Source organism: Urocampus carinirostris, chromosome 1 (genome assembly GCF_059441175.1).
Source record: "Urocampus carinirostris isolate Australia breed hairy pipefish chromosome 1, RoL_Ucar_1.0, whole genome shotgun sequence".
Lineage (NCBI taxonomy): Eukaryota > Metazoa > Chordata > Actinopteri > Syngnathiformes > Syngnathidae > Urocampus > Urocampus carinirostris.
The window spans coordinates 3,607,830-3,626,374 of record NC_142349.1 but is presented as its reverse complement, the minus strand read 5'-3'; the positions used below and the strand labels follow the sequence as shown (position 1 = coordinate 3,626,374).

Here is an 18,545-nt window from a genome sequence, read left to right as displayed (position 1 = left end):
TTGTTCTCGATTGTTCTCAGCTCAGGGATGCTGCTGGAAATGTGAATTTCCCTTCGGGGATGAACAAAGTATCTATCTATCTATCTATCTATCTATCTATCTATATTGTAAGCGTGCATGTAGGTGTAAAATGCTGTATTCACACTCACTTTGTTGATCTCCCCATAAACTCCAGTTACCTTAAATAGAAGCAGAAAGGTGTAAGACACTTGAATGAATAACACATTTATTTAAAGTCACTGTGTGTAATAGGTCCCCACTAGAGGTCATTTTATCTAAGAGTGGTGCTGAAGCAAGTTCAAAACGCATTATAGAAGGCTATAAGATAGCACTTGGGAAAATTCCCAAGCCTACATCCAGATTTATTTGCATGAGCAAAGATGAATTTCTGCCAGCGACAAGACATGATGTTGGAGTTAATCCTTGCGAGGAACAACAAAAAGACTGGGCCAGCTGGATAAACCCAGAGCAGCAGAAAGGAGCCAATAGCTGGAGTTGGTCAGGGATGGTGAATGTGGCTAACTTTAGCACCTTGCGGGGAAAGCTACTAAAAAGGCCGGTAAAGATTGTAAAAGCAAACATTAGGGTCTTGATTTATGAACTTAGTGACATCGAGAGTAACTAACAATAAAAATGGCGGTGAGCCATACCCAACAGCCAAGTTGCTTACATGAGTTTCCAGAGAAGGAAACGGTGAAAAAAAGAGGAAATATCCATTAAACGTGGGATGCAGCGACCATCACGTGCAGGGATTAGCTGTGGAAGGCTGAGAGACGAAGCAGGAGCAGCTAACAATAAGAGCTGGCACAAAGCCATAACTTCCAGCCACGTGTCTGGCATGAGTGTCTAGAGAAGGAAACAGTGGGGGAAAAAGTGGAGGGTGTTCGAGTCATAGAACTCAGCTGTTGATGGGGAATGACACTGAAGGACGAAGGAAGAACAGTTAACAGTAACAATAGCGTCTAGCGGTGAAGAATAACCTGCAGCCAAATGGGAAGTGCCATGAGTGGCCAGAAAAGGAGACTGTGAAGAAAAAAGGAAGGAGGGAAAAAAGGAAGATGCCTGAATGATGGGACTTGGCCTCAGCGGTATAGGGTTACGAGGACAAGCTAACATGGCAAAATCCACATTTGGGCTTCCATAATCGTGGGCTGTCCACCAGACATGTGAGCTTCCTCAAGTTCTGAAATGGAATTCTACCTTTCTAAACCTAAAGTCATGTTTACAAGATAGAGCATGTGTTTTTGCTTATTATTTGAATAAATAATGTTTATTTTAAAGGAATAAGGTGTTTTGCTAGGGGTTGCTATATAACACACACTGGGCCTTTAAAATCATTCCAGATTGGTTAGGCAAAGAACGAATGCCGACACAGGAAGTCTTTTCACTAGTGGCAGACTGCTGGCTCAGCAGATTCTGCAAAATGAATGAGACGATGGAAGAAGAGCTAGAGTTGGCGTCCAGACATTCAAACCAGTTATTGATTTTTTGCACCGCACAACAGCATAATAATAATAATAATAATTTCCTTGTATTGTCATTCTGTGTAACAATGTACACAGAACGAAATGTCGATTGCACCTGACCCGTTGTAGCGAGCCGATGCAGCCGCAGCCAACAGAGGGCGCCGCCGACCATAACGTTGACCGAAGCCATCCAATTACGACAAAACGTTTCATGATAATTCATGACCGAAAGAATGAATGAACTCACAGCATTGTGTGCTCGGGACCCGGAGGGGACCTTCTTGTTCTTCTTGGTACGGGTACTAAGATGAAAAATTACAAATATAAGAATACTATAGTCGTAATTGCAACGCTCAAAGTGCATCCTTACATCTTGCTCCCTCATTGCATTAAGTTGTTCCAGTTTTTTGGCCCAGTACCTCGCCTCATCCTCCGGGATGTCTGCAAGAGAAAGCAAACTCTGAAGCATCTTATCAAGCCTAAAAATAACTACTTTGTTCAATGTTATACGAGATAAATTGAGCTTTTGTTTGAGCAGAATAAAGAAAAGATTAAATCTGATTTGAAGCCTTGAACGCTATAAATAGAACAACTCTGCAAAGTAAGATGTCCAATGTTCGGTTTAATATGGGTAAACCGGGAAAAAGACACCCCATCAATTCTCATAGGAACGCAGGTTAATCAATGAAAGCAAAGGGCACACATTCAAGTCATCTCACATGCAAGCCCAGAGAAAAGTAGGTCAGTCTTATCGATTAGTCATGTCTTGTGATTTACAGTATTACCGTAAATTCCGGACTGTAAGCCGCTACTTTTTTCCCAAACTTTCAACCCTGCGACTTATTCAGTGATGCGGCCAATTTATGTAATTTTTCTAACAGCCGCCAGCAACGCTCGAGTACAAAAGGTAAGATTTTGACTACAACTTCTTGGTTTGTCACAAATTAAATTAACGTAGACATATCCTCATCATGGGCAGCACGGCAGCGCAGTGGTTAGCGCGTGTGCGGCACAGTTCTAAGGTCTTGGGAACCTCCTGTGTGGGTTCAAATCCAGCTACCGGACTTACTGTGCCGAGTTTGTATGTTCTCCCCGTGCTTGCGTGGGTTTCCTCCGGGCACTCCGGTTTCCTCCCACATTCCAAAGACATGCATTTCAGGTGGATTGGCCGGTCCAAATTGTCCCTAGGTGTGAATGAGTGAGCGAGTTGTCTGTCCCTGTGTGCTCTGCGATTGGCTGGCAACCAGTTCAGGGTGTCCCCTGCCCACTGCCCGATGATTGCTGGGATGGGCTCCAGCAGCCCAGCGACCCTACTGAGGATAAGCGGTGCAGCTAATGAGATGAGATATCCTCATCATGCAAATTGCCAAAAGAAAGGCACATGACGCAACTTTCAAGCTAAATGCAATCGAGCAGTCCGATATAGAAGGAAACAGAGCTACTGCACGTAAACATTACTTTGCGAGCGCGTCGCTAGCGTGTCTTTGAACAAGGGAGCTTGGGACAATGTCTATATGAGAAAGTCTCTTTCCCATACTGATGGAAGACGACTTTGATGACCTCAGTTATAAGAAGCAAGCTGAGGACGGTTTACCACAGTTTCAAAATGTACGGTATGTTGTTTTTAACAGACTCGTCAACTGTGTTGCGAGCGTGTTCCTAGTAGCGTTTTGCTACCCTTCACAGGCACGGTGTGGGATGAAAGTTATAATATTATTATCAAAGCTTTGAAAACTCTCTCGGTGTACCGTCTTTTTTTGTAAATATGTGTAACCATGTATAATATGTATTTGCAACTGTATATTTTTGATATGTATTTATTTTAAAAACTTATTCTGATATGTTGCACGAGCAAATGAGAAAGAAAGGGCAGGGCAAACGCGGGCTGATGGGAAGTGGAGTAAAGGTGAGACGTGTTTATGGACGTGGTCAACAATAGTGGATATATATTTTTCCCACCCTTACCTTTGGGAATATACGCTTTTTCCCTTGGATTACTTTCAACGGGCACCCCGACTTTGAAGGTCTGCATCAAATTTTAAGTACCGGTATAATTTTCCGTTCATTTTTCCGGCTGTGTTTTCTGAAATGTGTCTGGACTGAACCGGAGCTACACTGTGGGGGTCCCAGCAGCAACGGCCTGGTTGTGGAAAGTAGAAGTAAGAAAGGAGAGGACCCACACAGAGGACTGGAGGATGCTGCTTGGGAGGGTGGGATGGCAGAGCAATGCCCTGCACAATAGTATTGCCCTTTACACGTTGGTTAACTACTGTTAAAAGATAATAACTCTGAAATTGTTTAATTGATGTTGAAAATGTCAGGAAAAAAATGTTAAAACGTCATATTGTCACGTGCTGCTGTTGGTGTCGGTGGATTTGTTCAGACCAAAAAACTATTGACTTTGGCCTGGACGGATCTATTGACACTAACAAAGATGTTATATAACAAAATTGTGAATATGCTTGATTGCTATTAAGATTTTCGAGAAGGGTTGTTCAAACCTCACATTTTTTGTTTGCTGCTATTAGCGTCAATAAATTTGTTCATACCAAAAGAAAGACACTAACAAAGATGTTAAAAATGTCAGAAAAAAATGTTAAAACGTCGTGTTGCCAAACATGACGGAATTGTGAATATGCTTGGCTGTTAAGATGGTTGTTCAATCCTCACTTTGTGTTTGCTGTTATTAGTGTCAATAAATTTGTTCAAACCGTATGGGTTAAAATTGTGTTTGTGTTGCTTTTATTCAATGTGGGCGCATGCAGCTAATATACAGGTGCGGCTTGTGTATGTATAAAATCGGTTTTCCTCCCAAAATGTGGTGGGTGCGGCTTATAATCAGGTGCACTCTAAAGTCCGGAATTTACGGTATTCTTTTATTTAAATTTTATTGGGCTTTTTTTTTTAATTATTTTATATATTTCTCATCAACCACGTATATATGGCTGATAAAAGAGTCCAAGAATGGCAAAATAAAATCAATAAAAACAACCTTTATTTGCTATTATGAATACATGTTTTAAGAACATCATAAATGATTGTATATTTAAGCAGTATTCAAATAACAAATATTTATATAAATTCCTTTAAAAGTCACAGATGAAAATTACTATTATTGTGTATTAAATTACATTTTATAAAAAGTTTCATGTTAAACAATTTCCAACCATTTCAGATTATCTAATGAGATTTAATTTCTTTAAAGATAAAACTGCAATATCTAAATGAAGATAAAAACCTAATTAAGACGACTCATAATCACAGCATTCTTCTTGTAATTTGCATAACAAGTCTTTATTGTTAAAAACGAAATGTGTAAAGAATATTGGTTAAAAACTTTATAATAATCACATCTATTTATTTTTTTCAAAAGCTCGTTTTTATTTATTTCATTTGGGTCCTTATGAGCGTTCGTAGGCCAACTAAAAGCCAAAATGGAAGTGGCTTTTAAAAATAGATATTTCTTCTAATTTACCGTATTTTCCGCACTATAAGGCGCACCGGGTTATAGGGCGCACCCCGAAAAAATAGTTTTTGGTCCTATATTTGACATACATAAGACGCACCGGATTGTAAAACGCTACAATGGGAACGTCGACAAAACAGTCAGATAGTTCAGTCAAACTTATTACCCCCTTAACATTCCCAAAGCTTGCAAAGACGCAAATACGTGTCGAGAACACGTGCGGATGCGGTGTCCGTGCGATGTCACTCAAATGCATCGTTCCATCATTCAGAAGGTTTAAGTCTTGAGATTCAAGAACCATTCCTTAGTTTCTATTTTCGCTCGCAACTTTACTGTGCATATGACAATAAACACTTGGAATTCAGTTAAATTTAAAAATAGACACTCCATTCCATCTATTATCTGCACCGCTTATCACAGAAACATCGAGTTCAGTCTGAAACAAGATACAGGGAAAATATAAAGCCGAAGTAGCTGTGTTCAATAATAATGTGCAGCCATGGTCCTCTTATATCCGTGAGTTTAGTAAATCCAGGAGAATAAAATATTTACAAATACAGAATAGTAAAAAAATTGCTTTCTGTATGCCTTTAACGATGTGCTATACGCATTCATCTTTTTCGGCCAATTGCAGGCTTTGTTTTGCCTTTAAAGCCTATGCCAGCCTGTAAATGATAAAAAGGATCCGCCCCTTGACCGCCGAATAACTTTAGCCAATAGTGATCGAGTCAACTGATGATTGGCACATCTTTTTCGGCCAATTGCAGGCTTTGTTTTACAGCTTAAGCCTATGCCATCCTGTAAAAGATAAAAAGGATCCGCCCCTTGACCTCCGAATAACTTTAGCAAATAGTGATCGATTCAAATGATGATTGACACATTGGTTAGCCAATGAAACGGCGGTAAATAAATCCCAGCATACACCGCGGACTACTTGGCGTTCGGGGGAAAATCTAGTCGGCGGCTGCAAGTTAGTTGGAAGTCTTTGCGATTTAATATTGATCCATAAATAAGGCGCATGGTCAGCTTTTGAAAAAAAAATAAGACTTTTAGGTGCGCCTTATAGTGCGGAAAATACGGTACTTGTTAAGTCTTCCTTTAATATTTTATGATTTAAAATGACATGTTTTAAATGATTAAAAATAGTGAGTATACCTTTCATCATTACATCCTTTTGGAAAAAAATAATTTTTTTGTAATTGCATTCTGACTGAAAATATATTGTTTACAATCATGCAACAAATCGAAGGTAGCCACTTGAGTTCTTTTTTCATATTTCATGATCATTGCAAGATCTGCTTCCATGGTTTTGTTTTTTGCTTCTCCCTTTAGCATTACTGCAAGCCTTGGGACCCATACCTAAACAGATTCAAGTTTGTTACATGAGATTCTGAACTGAACAAAGAGACATTGTGGGAGGAAGTTCTGCTAATAGCATATTAGCATTTTCATGATGCTCTGATGCAACCCTGTAGAAGTCCAGAAATTGATATAATGTGGACCAAATGCACACATGCATCTTAGAAATTTAACTAGTCATATGTTTGCACTGCAGAGTTTGAATTTTGTATGTTTTTGTGCATGCAGAATAATTTATCGTTTGCGTGGTATAGCGGGAAAATGCTGTAATGAGGGGCTGAAAAAACATCGTATTCCACACTGTAGAGTAAAAACACCATAAGGCAGGGTTGCTGTATCCTGGGTTTCAATGTATACCTCATCCCAGTGTAAAAAAGGGAATAATGGGAGGAAATATCCTGTTGCAGGATAAAGCAATAAACTTACCAAGGGGGAGCTCAAATCTGGTATCGAGCAGCACCAGGTGAAGCGTAGGATCTTTGGTGCCACATATCTCGTTGTCTGCCATGATGACCTGAGAGTCCAACGTCAGCCAATCGCCCGGGCCTTCCTGATAGGGCATTCAAAAAAAGAGATGATGAACGAATACTCAGAGTTGTAAACTTACCACAAACCAACCTCATTGGACTGCCTGATGCTGTGGAGGGGAATCCACACAGTGCCAACCATGGTGTCCCAGATGAGCCCTTTGTTCCACACCTCCACTGTTAGACCCAGGTCTAAGCGGTTTATTTCACTGACATCAAAGAAAAACAGGAAAAATGAGATGCTAACCCATACGGTCGATTTTAAAAAAGGTAAATTAATCTAATTCTAGTCCTAAAACGAGGCCAATGTTTTCAAGCAGTGTGCGGTGAAACCATGTCTGGATTTGTTATATATGTAAAAAAAGCATGTCATTGTACAGTATCTTTGCTTTCTTTCAGTGGTCAGCCGAGTAACTAATGGTTAAGTTTATAGACACTTAAGATAAGGGAAGAAGATGTCAATAGATTTTAAATGCGCAAGGAGAACCGGGAAGTGCCAAAACCAGCCATGCAAGGTTCCTACCCGCCTATTGGGGGCTTAAGAATCTTGTTTTCAGTGTACAAGAGAGTAACAAAATAAAGGCGGCGAAGGACTCACAACATGAAGTCTTGCTCCCAGCTGGGCAGGTTGCCCCTGACGGCGATGGTCGTGCTCTTTACATTTTGGACCTTCAATGTCACATAGGTGTTGAACTTCTCTGTTAGAAGGCAAACAAAACCTTGTTGAACTCTTACCTCCGTACTTAAATTAGATTATTAAAAGCTTGTCCAGGAGATAATGGAGCTGTCAACTCACCTTGGGGTCCATCAAACTTGGCTTTCTTCACTGTAGAAGGAAAACACAGGAAGAGAATCGGAAATAAGAATACATTTGCAAACACGATAAATGCAAGTTGTTACTTCGGATGCACAAAATTTTAGACAATGAAACGTATTCTGACAAAAATGACCATAATTGCATTTCTGGTTTCAGACTAAAAATAAACCCGAAAAAACAATCTTGTGATAACATCATGCCTAAAGTGAGTCGAGCCAAGCGAAACTGGCTTTTATTATTGGGGCGTTTTCTTAACACGGCTGTTTGTCATTTTGCAATCAAAGAGAGGGAGATTGAAGTCAAAATGAGAGCCCGGCCAAGCTTTTATTGAAAAGACATTTTCTCATACATTCGTTAGTCGTAGAGGTAAGAGCGGGACTTAAAAAAATCTAGCCTGACACGACCTGAGTCAAGGGCATATAAGCCCGAACCCGCCCAAACCAGACTTATTAAATTGATTTTATGAACAGAAACTGAAGTAAACCTAAAGATTTAATTCTGCCATATGTGTCCAAAGAGTACCTTAACCCCTTAACATTTTGACGGCTCACCGGTAGGCCGCCGGACTTTATATAAACAAATACATATCTGTACAAGTTCACCAGTCACTGAAATATGTCATGCAACATATTATTGGAAAGCTTAAACTCTCAAGGTATGATAATTTCAAAATACACTCATCAGATAAACATCACGATTAGTCTGAAACAAAATACCGGAAAACTATAATGCAGCATAACTCACCATTATAGTCAGAATGTTACGGTAATTACTTGTCTTAAAGTGAGTGGATACTGTGTAGATGCTCCAGGAAAAAAAAAGACAAGAAAAAAAAACAGCAAGCGAGAAGCCCGGCCCGAGTCAATGAATGACATTTTAAGCCTGATTTTAAGCCGGCTCAAGATCGTAGCTCTAGGTCCCTCTGCTTCCATGTTTTTTGTTAGCTGCTAGCCAGACTTTGACTCATGTTTACATGCAAAAATTGAAGTCCATTGTCTGGCGCCAAGCTATGTACAGGGAATATTTAGAATATGATTGTCATTATTTGACATGGGTAATATGAAAATGTAACTTGATTGTTGTGTTAGACTGCGCCAACTAGCACAGCACCATCATCATCAATGCCCCCAAACTCAAATTTTCCTGTCGCTTTTCACGCTCTAGTCCATTATAAGCAGCTCACAATAATAATAGCGGCTAGTCATACCCTGCAGCAGAGCAGCTAACCAGAGTGGCCGGAAAGGGAAAAGATCCTGAATTACGGACTCAGGCTCAGTTGTGGAAGGTAAGGGGCCGTGAAAGCAGCACCAGGAAAAGCTAGCTTTGCAAAATTCTCATTCGGGCTTTATAGCTGACAATTATGTCAGCTTCCACTAGGTGAGGCTTATGTAAAGTCAAATAAATGTTAATTTCTCAAACTATGAATCTTTTAAAAAGTGCACCTTATGTGATAGTTTATATAGTTGTGCTTATTATTTAAATATATATTATATATACCTAAAAGGTGCTAAATACTAGACATTCTCCCTTAAATAAAATGCAAAGACCCTGAAGGAGAAATCATTTAACTTTTTCGTGTAATATTTGACCAGTATAACACTTATCCATTTTTTAGTGACAGTCCTCACTGCATTTTCAGCCACACTCGTTCCAAACTGTCGCTTTTACACATCTCGATAAACCGCACATTCACCTTTGGCAAGAACGTGCCATTAACAGCAATATTATGGCCTGACACGCCCAAACTTCTCCATGGCCTTATCGTGGTTGAGGAGTTTGTCTGTCTAGGAGCTATGCTGCCTGGGGTTCAAGGTGGATCATGACCGAAAGATCAAGATTCTGGATACGAGTGGCTGAAATGAGTTTCCTCTGCAGGGTGGCTGTGCTCTCCCTTGAAGATAAGGTTGAACTTCATTCGGTGGGGGAACTCAGTGTAGAGCCGCTTGCTCCTACCCATTGAGACACGCCAGTTGAGTTGGCTCGGGCAGCATCTGATAAGGATGCTTCCTGGATGCCTCCCCCGGGTGTGTTCCGGCAGGAGGCACTGGAATGACCCAGGACAGGCTAGAGAGACCGTCTCTAGGCTGGCCTGGGAACGTCTTGAATCACCTGTAAGCAAAGTGTGGGGATAGGGATGCCTGGGCTTCCCTCCTGAGGCTGCTGCCCCAGCGACCAGACCCCAGATAAGCTGAAGAAAATCGATAGGTGGACCTCAAAACCTGTTGCCATAGTAACCAACAAAAGGAAACTTCCAAGTAAAATCAACCCGAGTCATCGGATTTTTTTGGGTGATGAGGGCAATACTGTTACATTCATAAGAGTTAAGTACCTCAAAGAGTCTTTTAAGGCAGTGTCTGCAACTTGAAAAATATTGTGCTTGCTGACGCAAACTTCTGGCTGAAATCATCATGCGCAAAGTTAACAGCCAGCTAGCTGGCAAACTTGCCGTGCTATCTATTTTTTCATCGGTTGGGTTTGTGTTTATTGCCCTGATCTTTTATTGTTATTGGTTCCTGGTTATCCTGGCTGCTTACTGCATATTTTTGGTCAGACAGCCTACCGTTTTTTCTGTCGATCATTCCTGGTTCGACCTATAGTGTACGGCTAGTCTGTTGTAATCATTTGGTATACTTACGGTTGGGTTTGTGTGTGTTGCCGTAATCTTTTGTGTTGTGGGCTCCCGGTTATCATGGCTGATGACTGCATGTTTTAGGTCAGCCAGCCTCCCTTTTTTCGTGATTAATCCCAGTTAGCCATTTTCAGCAGCCGGCTAGCCTGCCATGTCCAGGCTGGCTTAGCCCCTGTTAGCACTCAGCGTGTTATTTTTGCCAGTTTGCCCCATTTTGGCTGCTCGTCAATTATTGTACCATTGATGCACCCACATGCGACAAAACACCTAGGCACCCTCAACAAAAACTACCAAACCTTTGCTTAAAACACTCAAAACCTTTTCGACTTTTTGACATGTAAACAAACAGGGTTGGTAGGGACCGGCTTGCTAGGGTGCTGGTGTTCTTCACATGACGTCACAGCTTGGGAATCAAAGACAAAAAAAGAGTCTTTCAAATGCATTATCTCAGAAAATAATTAGAAGATACATAAATAAAGATATTATGTCAGGTCAAGCCACATTTATTTGTATAGCCCTTAATCACAAGATTTCTCAAAGGACTGCACAGGATTACAATGACACCATCCCCTGATCTTAAACCGACATGCGGGCAAGAAAAAACTCAAAACCTCAGCACGAGGAAAATAAGAAACCCTGAGAAGGGGCCTCATAAGTGGTAATCCCTCTTCCAAGATGAACAGGATGCAATAGATTTAGCATTGGATAACAGTAAACAAAACATAAAAGAAAACAATAGGTAATATGTTCAAATTTGTCCAGAAAGTGCATGACAGCAATGATGCCTAATGCAAAAAACATGTACTACTTTCCCACATTTTGTATGCTTTAGAATTTGGGTATACCTTTAAAGGACATTGTGCATTATTTAGCACTCCCCGGTGATTTAAAAAAAAATGGGCAAAAAACAATCCGCATAAATATATAATTTGCATTCATTTTACATAACACGAGCCTCACCTTGAGGGAGCTGACATGATTGTCTGTCATCTTGCTGGTACGAGTAGTAAAAAACTCGAAAACCTTCCGAAAGGCTGGGCCGAAAAATAAGAAGAAAAATTATGCGTTTTGGTCGGTTTGAGATGCTGTAGTTTTAATTTGTTCTTGTACTTTTAATAACTTGTTTTCGGTCACACCACACAATACAGCGACAACTAGTGGTCAAGTACCTCACACCGTCTGTTACGAATGGAGTCGCCTTCAGGTGGCACTGTCTTTTTTGCTTCTTGTTTTTCGGATACAAAGTCTTCAATTTCCTGCATTGTTGCTCTCACAACATCAGTTGGAACAGTTGCACCTCTTCCTGGTTCCGTCCATCAATCATCAACTCCCTGTTACCCATCAGCTGTTTCGTATAAAAGCATCCTATATTTTACTGTTCACTCTCTCTTCTCTTTTGTTGACTCCCTTTTGTTCATGCCTCTTTTAGTCATCAGATGCACACACCTACAGACTGCTATGTTGGTAAGGCCAGGCCCTTGGGGCAGAACAGACAGAGGCCTCTATACATGCCACATGTAGGATTTGTTTTGTTATACACACACGAGGTTAAAGAGGGTATGCCATCCTTGTACGTTGTTTAGAGCAGCATAGTTATTGACTTGCTGTCTCTGAGGGGAAGTTAGTTGGTTTAGCCGATCCCCTTTTTAGGCATTTTATTAAGTTATTTTGTTTGGCATTATTCCATTAGTCCCTTGGCCTGGTTCTGAAAGTTTTGTAGAGGGTATGTCACCCTACTGTGGTTATTCAATATATCTATTTTTTTGTTATACTGTTACCTTGTGTTAAGTCCATTCTTTGCTCCAGCACACTCAGGCTTTTCAGTTTTTTTGGGGGTTTTTTTTCCCGCACCTTTAAAAACCTTGGCTTACAAAATCAAGCACAGTCAATTTAAATCAGTACTGTTTTTCGTCCAATGAATGAAGTTTTTTAAAAATAGGAGATACTAATCCATATGCACCTGTGTAACAGAGTTGAAATTTGATTGTTTTGAATGTTTTTTTGAATTCTCCCAAAATCTGTGTTTTTGTTGTATTACTGTTAATATTCCGGTACCTCATTCAGTTGTTAAGTCATGGGCGTCTGCGACTGTTCTTTTCGTCTGGCACTTTATGGGCTTCAGCGCTTGCCGTAGCTTAAATAAGTTTGTAAGCGTTGAAGGTAAGATGTGCCCAATATCAGTTGGATAAAAAAAATGCATATTTTGCTAGACATTTGAGCTGCTTTCGAAATTATTTTTGTATATAAAGATATATAAGTTGTTCTAAATGATGTATATTAAAAAAGCACTAAATAAGAAGTTAAGCAATAAAGCTTGAAATGAAGATGCAACGTGTTATGATGCAAACACGCCACGAGGTGCGGCCTGTTGAGTGATGACCCGTTCTTTTGTATCTTTAATATTTTAGATAATTGCAGTCGTGAACAGAAGCCCCTGACTTTTGTATTGTTTTGTTTATTGAATGCAGGTACGTGTGAAAGTTATGTTCATTGTTATTATCGAAGTTTCATTATTAATGTGCTCGCATGTTGTCTGCTTGCCGTAGCTTAAATAAGTTTGTAAGCGTTGAAGATAATTGCAGTCGTGAACAGAAGCCCCTGACTTTTGTATTGTTTTGTTTATTGAATGCAGGCAATAAACCAGAGATTGTGAAACCTTGTGTCGTGCATGAAAGAGGGTCGCTACACCTGTCCCTTTAATGTTTTTACCTGGGATACTGGGGATTTTGGGATGGATGCCACTTAATTTTTGTGCCTTAACCCAGAAAAAAATGAAATGTTGATTGTTGGTCCAGCTCATTGTCGTATTTTTTTTCAAACACAGCCCTGAACTTAAACAAATGTAATATCACCCATACTGACTCGGTCAAAAATCTAGGTGTTATATATATTTGATCCTAATCTGTCGCTTTAGTTACACGTGAAAAATATTACTAAGAATAGCCTTTTTCCACATGCCCCTATAATGCGAAGATTCATCCGACGCTGTCTCACTCAGATGCAGGTTATAATTCATGTGTTTGTTACTTCTCGGCTTGATTTCTGTAATGTATTGCATTCTGGTCTCCCGATGTCTAGCATCAAAAGTTTGCAGCTGGTTCAAAATGTGGCAGCAAGACTTTTGACTACGAGAAAAAAGTTTAAGTATAATACTCCTGTATTGGCTAACTTGCACTGGCTCCCAGTCCGCTTAAGATATGACTTTAAGGTTATCTTACTAACATATAAATGTTTGTATGGACTTGCGCCCTCTTCTCTCTCAGATTGGGTTTCCCCACATTTTCCTGCACGGAGCCTCCGCAGAGCTGTGACTCCAAGAGCCAAGAAGAAGTCTGTAGGCTCGAGAGCGTTCTCCATCCGAGCCCCGGTGCTGTGGAATGCTCCACCTCCGGAGATAAGTTCTGCAACCTCAGTGGGAGTTTTTAAATGTAGACTTAAGACCCACTTCTATTCAATAGCTTATGATCGATGCCCACCTCATACTTTTCTTTTCCTGTCTTTTTTCCGACTGCCTGGCTGGTGGTGATATGAGGGAGAGGCACAATTTGAGATGAGTCAGCGGACCAGCATTTGGACCTGAAGCATGTCAACATCTGCAACGACCAGCCGGCAGAAATGGAAATCTGCATCGTTGCTGTTATAGACTTTCTGGACAAATGTCAACATATTACCTATTGTTTTCTTTTATTGATGTTTACTATGTTTTGTGTACCGTTACCCAATGCTAAATCTATTGCACCCTGGTCATCCTGGAAGGGGGATTACTACTGGTGAGGCCCCTTTCTCAAGATTTCTTTTTTCTCGTGCTGAGGTTTTGAGTTTTTCCTTGACTTTGTGTTGGTTTAAGATCAGGCGATGGTGTAATGGTAATCCTGTGCAGTCCTTTGAGACATCTTGTTATTAATGGCTCTACAAATAAAAGTAACTTGACTTGATTCTGAATACATTAGGTTTTTAGCATACGTTTATATCCGCCGCTATGAAGCAATTTCAGTTTACGATCAACACCTCAGTTTGGATTCATGTTGTATCCCAGGGGTCAACTGTACTTCACAACAAAGGCTGGACATAAAAATGAGAAGTAAAATTATGCTTTTTGGTCATTGAGTGACAGTAATTTGTATCCTCCCTCGTGCTTTTAAGCACTAGTTTTCGGTTGTACAACACAATACGACGACACCTAGTGGTCAAATACCGTAAAATACGGACTATAGAGCGCACCTGATTATAAGCCGCACGCACCACATTTTGCGAACATTATTGGTTTTGTCCTTACACAAGCCACACCTGTATATAAGCCACATGCGCCAACATTTAAACATGTAACACAGTCACAAGTTTATCCCAAACTGACTCTAGGTGGCGCGATTGTAACTGCAAATATAGTACACAATCCATCCACCACAATCGGCAACGTGAACGGAAAATGATACCGGTAGTTAGAATTTAATGCAAACCTTTAAAGTCCAGGTCCCGTTGAAAGTAATCCAACGAAAAAAATGTATATTTCCAAAGTTAAGGGTGGGAAAAATATATATCCACTATTGTCCGCTGCAACAACAAAGAAATTTAACTCAGCTTTACCCCACTTCCCGTCAGCCCGCGTTTGCTCCGCCCCTTCTTTTTGATTCGCTCGTAGAAAACATATCACAATAAGTCTCTAAAATAAATACCATACAAAAATATACTGTTGCAAATACATATTATACATGGTTACACATATTTACAAAGAAAGACGGTGGACCGAGAGTTTTCAAAGCTTTAATAATAATAATATAACTTTCATCCCAAACCGTGCCTGTGAAAGGTACCACCACGCTACTCCTAACACGCTCGCAACGCTCAAAGTGTAGCTGTTAAAAAAAAAAAGACGTACCGCAATTGCGAAATTCATGGTAAACCATCCTCGTCTTTCTCCTCATAACTGTCGCCATCAAGGGCGTCTTCTGTCATACGGACAATTCGAACACCGTTAGAAAAATTACATAAATTGACCGCTTCACTGAATAAGCCGCAGGGCTGAACATTTGGGAAAAAAGTAGCGGCTTATAGTCCGGAATTTACGGTATAACGCACTGCCCCTTAAAGAACTCAATTTGGATTTGAATATTGGACCAAAAAAAAAAACATGTCAGTTTTTGAGTGTCATTTTTTTTAGCCCTTTCGACACCTGAGAAGAATGGCAGCCTCTTGAAGAGGCTCAAGTACGGCGGAGTCCAGAAATAGCTGCAGTCAAGTAAGCATGAATGATGGAAGAAAAGGCAGGCAGGCGCTCTGCCAAACGCTCTGCCAAGCGTTGGAGTCGCCGGCCCCTCATGAATGGATAAATCGCGAGGCTTTAACGACAAGTCAGTGGAGGCCCTCCTGAAAAAAAACAGTCGGCAATGACGCAGGAGAATGACTTTGAAGACCCTTAACCTATCCTTGCCTCCCTATTTCGCCGTTATTACGTATACAAGCTCGGACGTGTTACGGCGATAGCTCATTTACCGAAGGGACACGCGTAGGTTGACTCATAATGAACGTGAAACATTTCAACAAGACGTATTTTCATCCATTTTCTACATAGCTCATCGTGTTCTGGGCGGTGAGGGCTTGGGGTTCATCCAAGTTGACATTGCGATAGGGACAATGATATACCTGGACCCGAGGACGGAAAACACTAATGTATGTTAAAAAAAAAAAAACAACAGCCAGTGACAGTACTACCGAAGCCCGAAGGATACCACAAAATTCTCAAGCCTACTTCAGAGTTTTCTCAAGTGAGCAAGGGTGAATTTAAGCCAACAAGATGACACAAAAGCTAATGTCAATCAAAAGACCAAACATGCTGGATAGACCCGGAGCTGCTGAAAAGAGCCAAAGCTGGAATAGGTCATAGCTGGTGTTAATGAATAAATTAAGGCAAATGTAAATTCTCCATTATTCGTATGCATGTATATCGCACAAGTCGTACCAACTATATACTATTTTGTTATTTTAATGCTTTTTTTTAGTACCAGGGGTACAGAACTGTTAGCTAAATATCATAGGTTTCTATCCCACCTATATAACAAATCGGTTTTAGCTTTAATCAGTTGTTGCCATCTCCTCCCCCTCTGCATTCACCTGCTACTCTACTTGACCAGCCCGAGTCGCGGCACATCAAAGATAAGTACAATTTCCTAGGTTTCCATCTCCGCTATACGGAAAACGAGTTTAGATTTAGCCCCTTAACGATCCGCCGGACTTTTGATAAACAAATATGTGCCTGTACAAAGTTACCAGTCATTGAAATATGTCATGCCAAATATCAATGGAAAGCTTCAACTCTTGGGATTCAAGATATGATGACCATTTCAAAATGTGCTCATTACAAAAACATCACGATTAGTCTGAAACAAGATTCCTGAAAACTATAAAGTCAGCTTAACTCACACAAGATGTTGTCTTACGGCCCTACAATACATTGAAAATACACAAACATGGCCTCCTTGCATCAGCAGCAGTCCAGTGAATCCAACCGCGTAAAATATTTACTACAAAACACAGGATACTGCCAACAGATTAAAAAAAATTGCGCACAAGTGTGCACAATCATTGATTTTACTGATGTCAAACCTTTACAACTTTTTCACAATTTCTTAGGAATTGGCCGGAGTAAAATACACATTTGCAAAGGTTTGATTTTTGAAAGCTGCTCGTCTCTAAATGACCATTTTTGAAAACGCCTAAACCTAACATTCGACAAATGTGTAAAATACAATGTTGTGCGTTTCAGATTGTTATCAGATTTGACATAACAGGTAAGGCTTCAACCAATTGTCTCTTTCCAGCTAAAATGCCCATGCTTCACTCATCTGCAGGCATTTGATTGTAAAATAAATTTCAGGTGAGAATAGAAGCCTTCTATTTCTGTGTGTTCCAACTCAGTTTATTGCAGTGATTATTTCAGTTTGGGACAAAACGTCAGAGTCTTACCTTTCAAAAGAGACCAAAACTGTCCATATTTCTCCAAATGGTTCAAGACCAGCATTAATGTTACTTTGTGTACATCTTGGCTTGGGATAAGGCAATTTTTTCAGGAATGTTAAAGGGTTAATTAGCCTCCCCCTCTGCATCCACCCGCAACTCGATTTGACCAGTTTAAATCATGACACACCAAATGAAATGTCCTTTTTCCTTAACATGTATATACATATACACTGTTATTACTCATATGCATGTGTATTACACATAAGTCTTACTTCCTATATACTACTTTGTTATCTGGATGTTTTGTCTGGGGTGCAATGGGTTCTGAATGCATTAGCTATTTAGGATAGGCTTCTATTGCCCGCCATACGGCTACTTTACTTTGGGTCTAGATGGCAGATGCTTGTTCATGGATGTGCCTCTTACTAGCATCAGGTGCTTTTCTTTCGTTATTTTTTCGGGAATCAGAGTGGGAGGGGATGACGCATCTTTGAGGGAGGAGGTCGGAATAAAATGAGGGAGGGGTCCACTTTTTGAGAAGTGACGTGCACCTCCCACCAGAGCACGAGTATTCCCTCACGACTCCATCCCAAGCAACGGCAGGCAGGGGCTTTTCCAAGTCCTGCCCACGCGTGGAAATGAGACAACCTCGAAATTGATATTTTAACATGAACATGAAAATATCTTAAGACAAATCCAATACACTTATCCACTCACGTTAGCAGCTGCACTGTTAAATTGCGATGCCACGAGTTTTTCTAAATGGATTAATGTACTTAATTGTTTTTATAAACGAGAGAGTTTAGTGCAGTACTCAAAATACCCCCACACATAACAAAAATATATAAAATAAATGAATTAATGTTCATCTTTGAGGAGTCTTACCTCCCACGCATAGCAGGGACATCTCCGCCACGCCAAGCGAGGATTCCCGGTTGTCCTTCTTCGTCGAGCCGCCTCGAACCGAGATAGCGTGTCTCGAAAAGTCTGAATTGTTCCCCGGGAAACGAGAATAAATGTGTCCTAGTGGCTGCGGTTGTCTTCTGGGGGCGTGTGTCTACTGGTGTCGGGTCCTTCCCCTGCATTGCCTTAATCAGCTCGGCTGGCCGCTCCTCCCGCCCGCGCGGCCATCTTGATTCTGGAGGACAACTCCCACCTCTTGCCTGGGACGTCACGGAGGATGAGGGGAGGTTATGGCAGGACGGCGTCAGCATTATAAATATTAACAATACAAATAAATAAACACAAGATAAAAAACAAGAGCTTCAACAATAAAAAAAAGGGATTTAAAAAAAATAAAGGGGCAGCGTCAGCAATAAAAACACGG

General features: G+C 40.6%; 1 protein-coding gene across 1 annotated transcript in view; it reads right to left on the bottom strand.

Moving 5' to 3' along the window:
- LOC148373278 (protein unc-13 homolog A) overlaps window positions 1–18,325 on the bottom strand; it is a 66,488-nt gene extending 48,163 nt beyond the window's left edge. The window contains exons 1-8 of the mRNA XM_088342553.1: window positions 18,104–18,325; window positions 7,615–7,644; window positions 7,417–7,516; window positions 6,910–7,027; window positions 6,718–6,841; window positions 1,837–1,907; window positions 1,714–1,768; window positions 150–179 (exon numbers count right to left, since the gene is read on the bottom strand). Of these exons, the coding sequence (XP_088198679.1) occupies window positions 150–179; window positions 1,714–1,768; window positions 1,837–1,907; window positions 6,718–6,841; window positions 6,910–7,027; window positions 7,417–7,516; window positions 7,615–7,644; window positions 18,104–18,125 (550 nt within the window). The 5' untranslated portion in view covers window positions 18,126–18,325. The remainder of the gene's footprint in view (window positions 1–149; window positions 180–1,713; window positions 1,769–1,836; window positions 1,908–6,717; window positions 6,842–6,909; window positions 7,028–7,416; window positions 7,517–7,614; window positions 7,645–18,103) is intronic.
- Window positions 18,326–18,545: the final 220 nt, after the last annotated feature.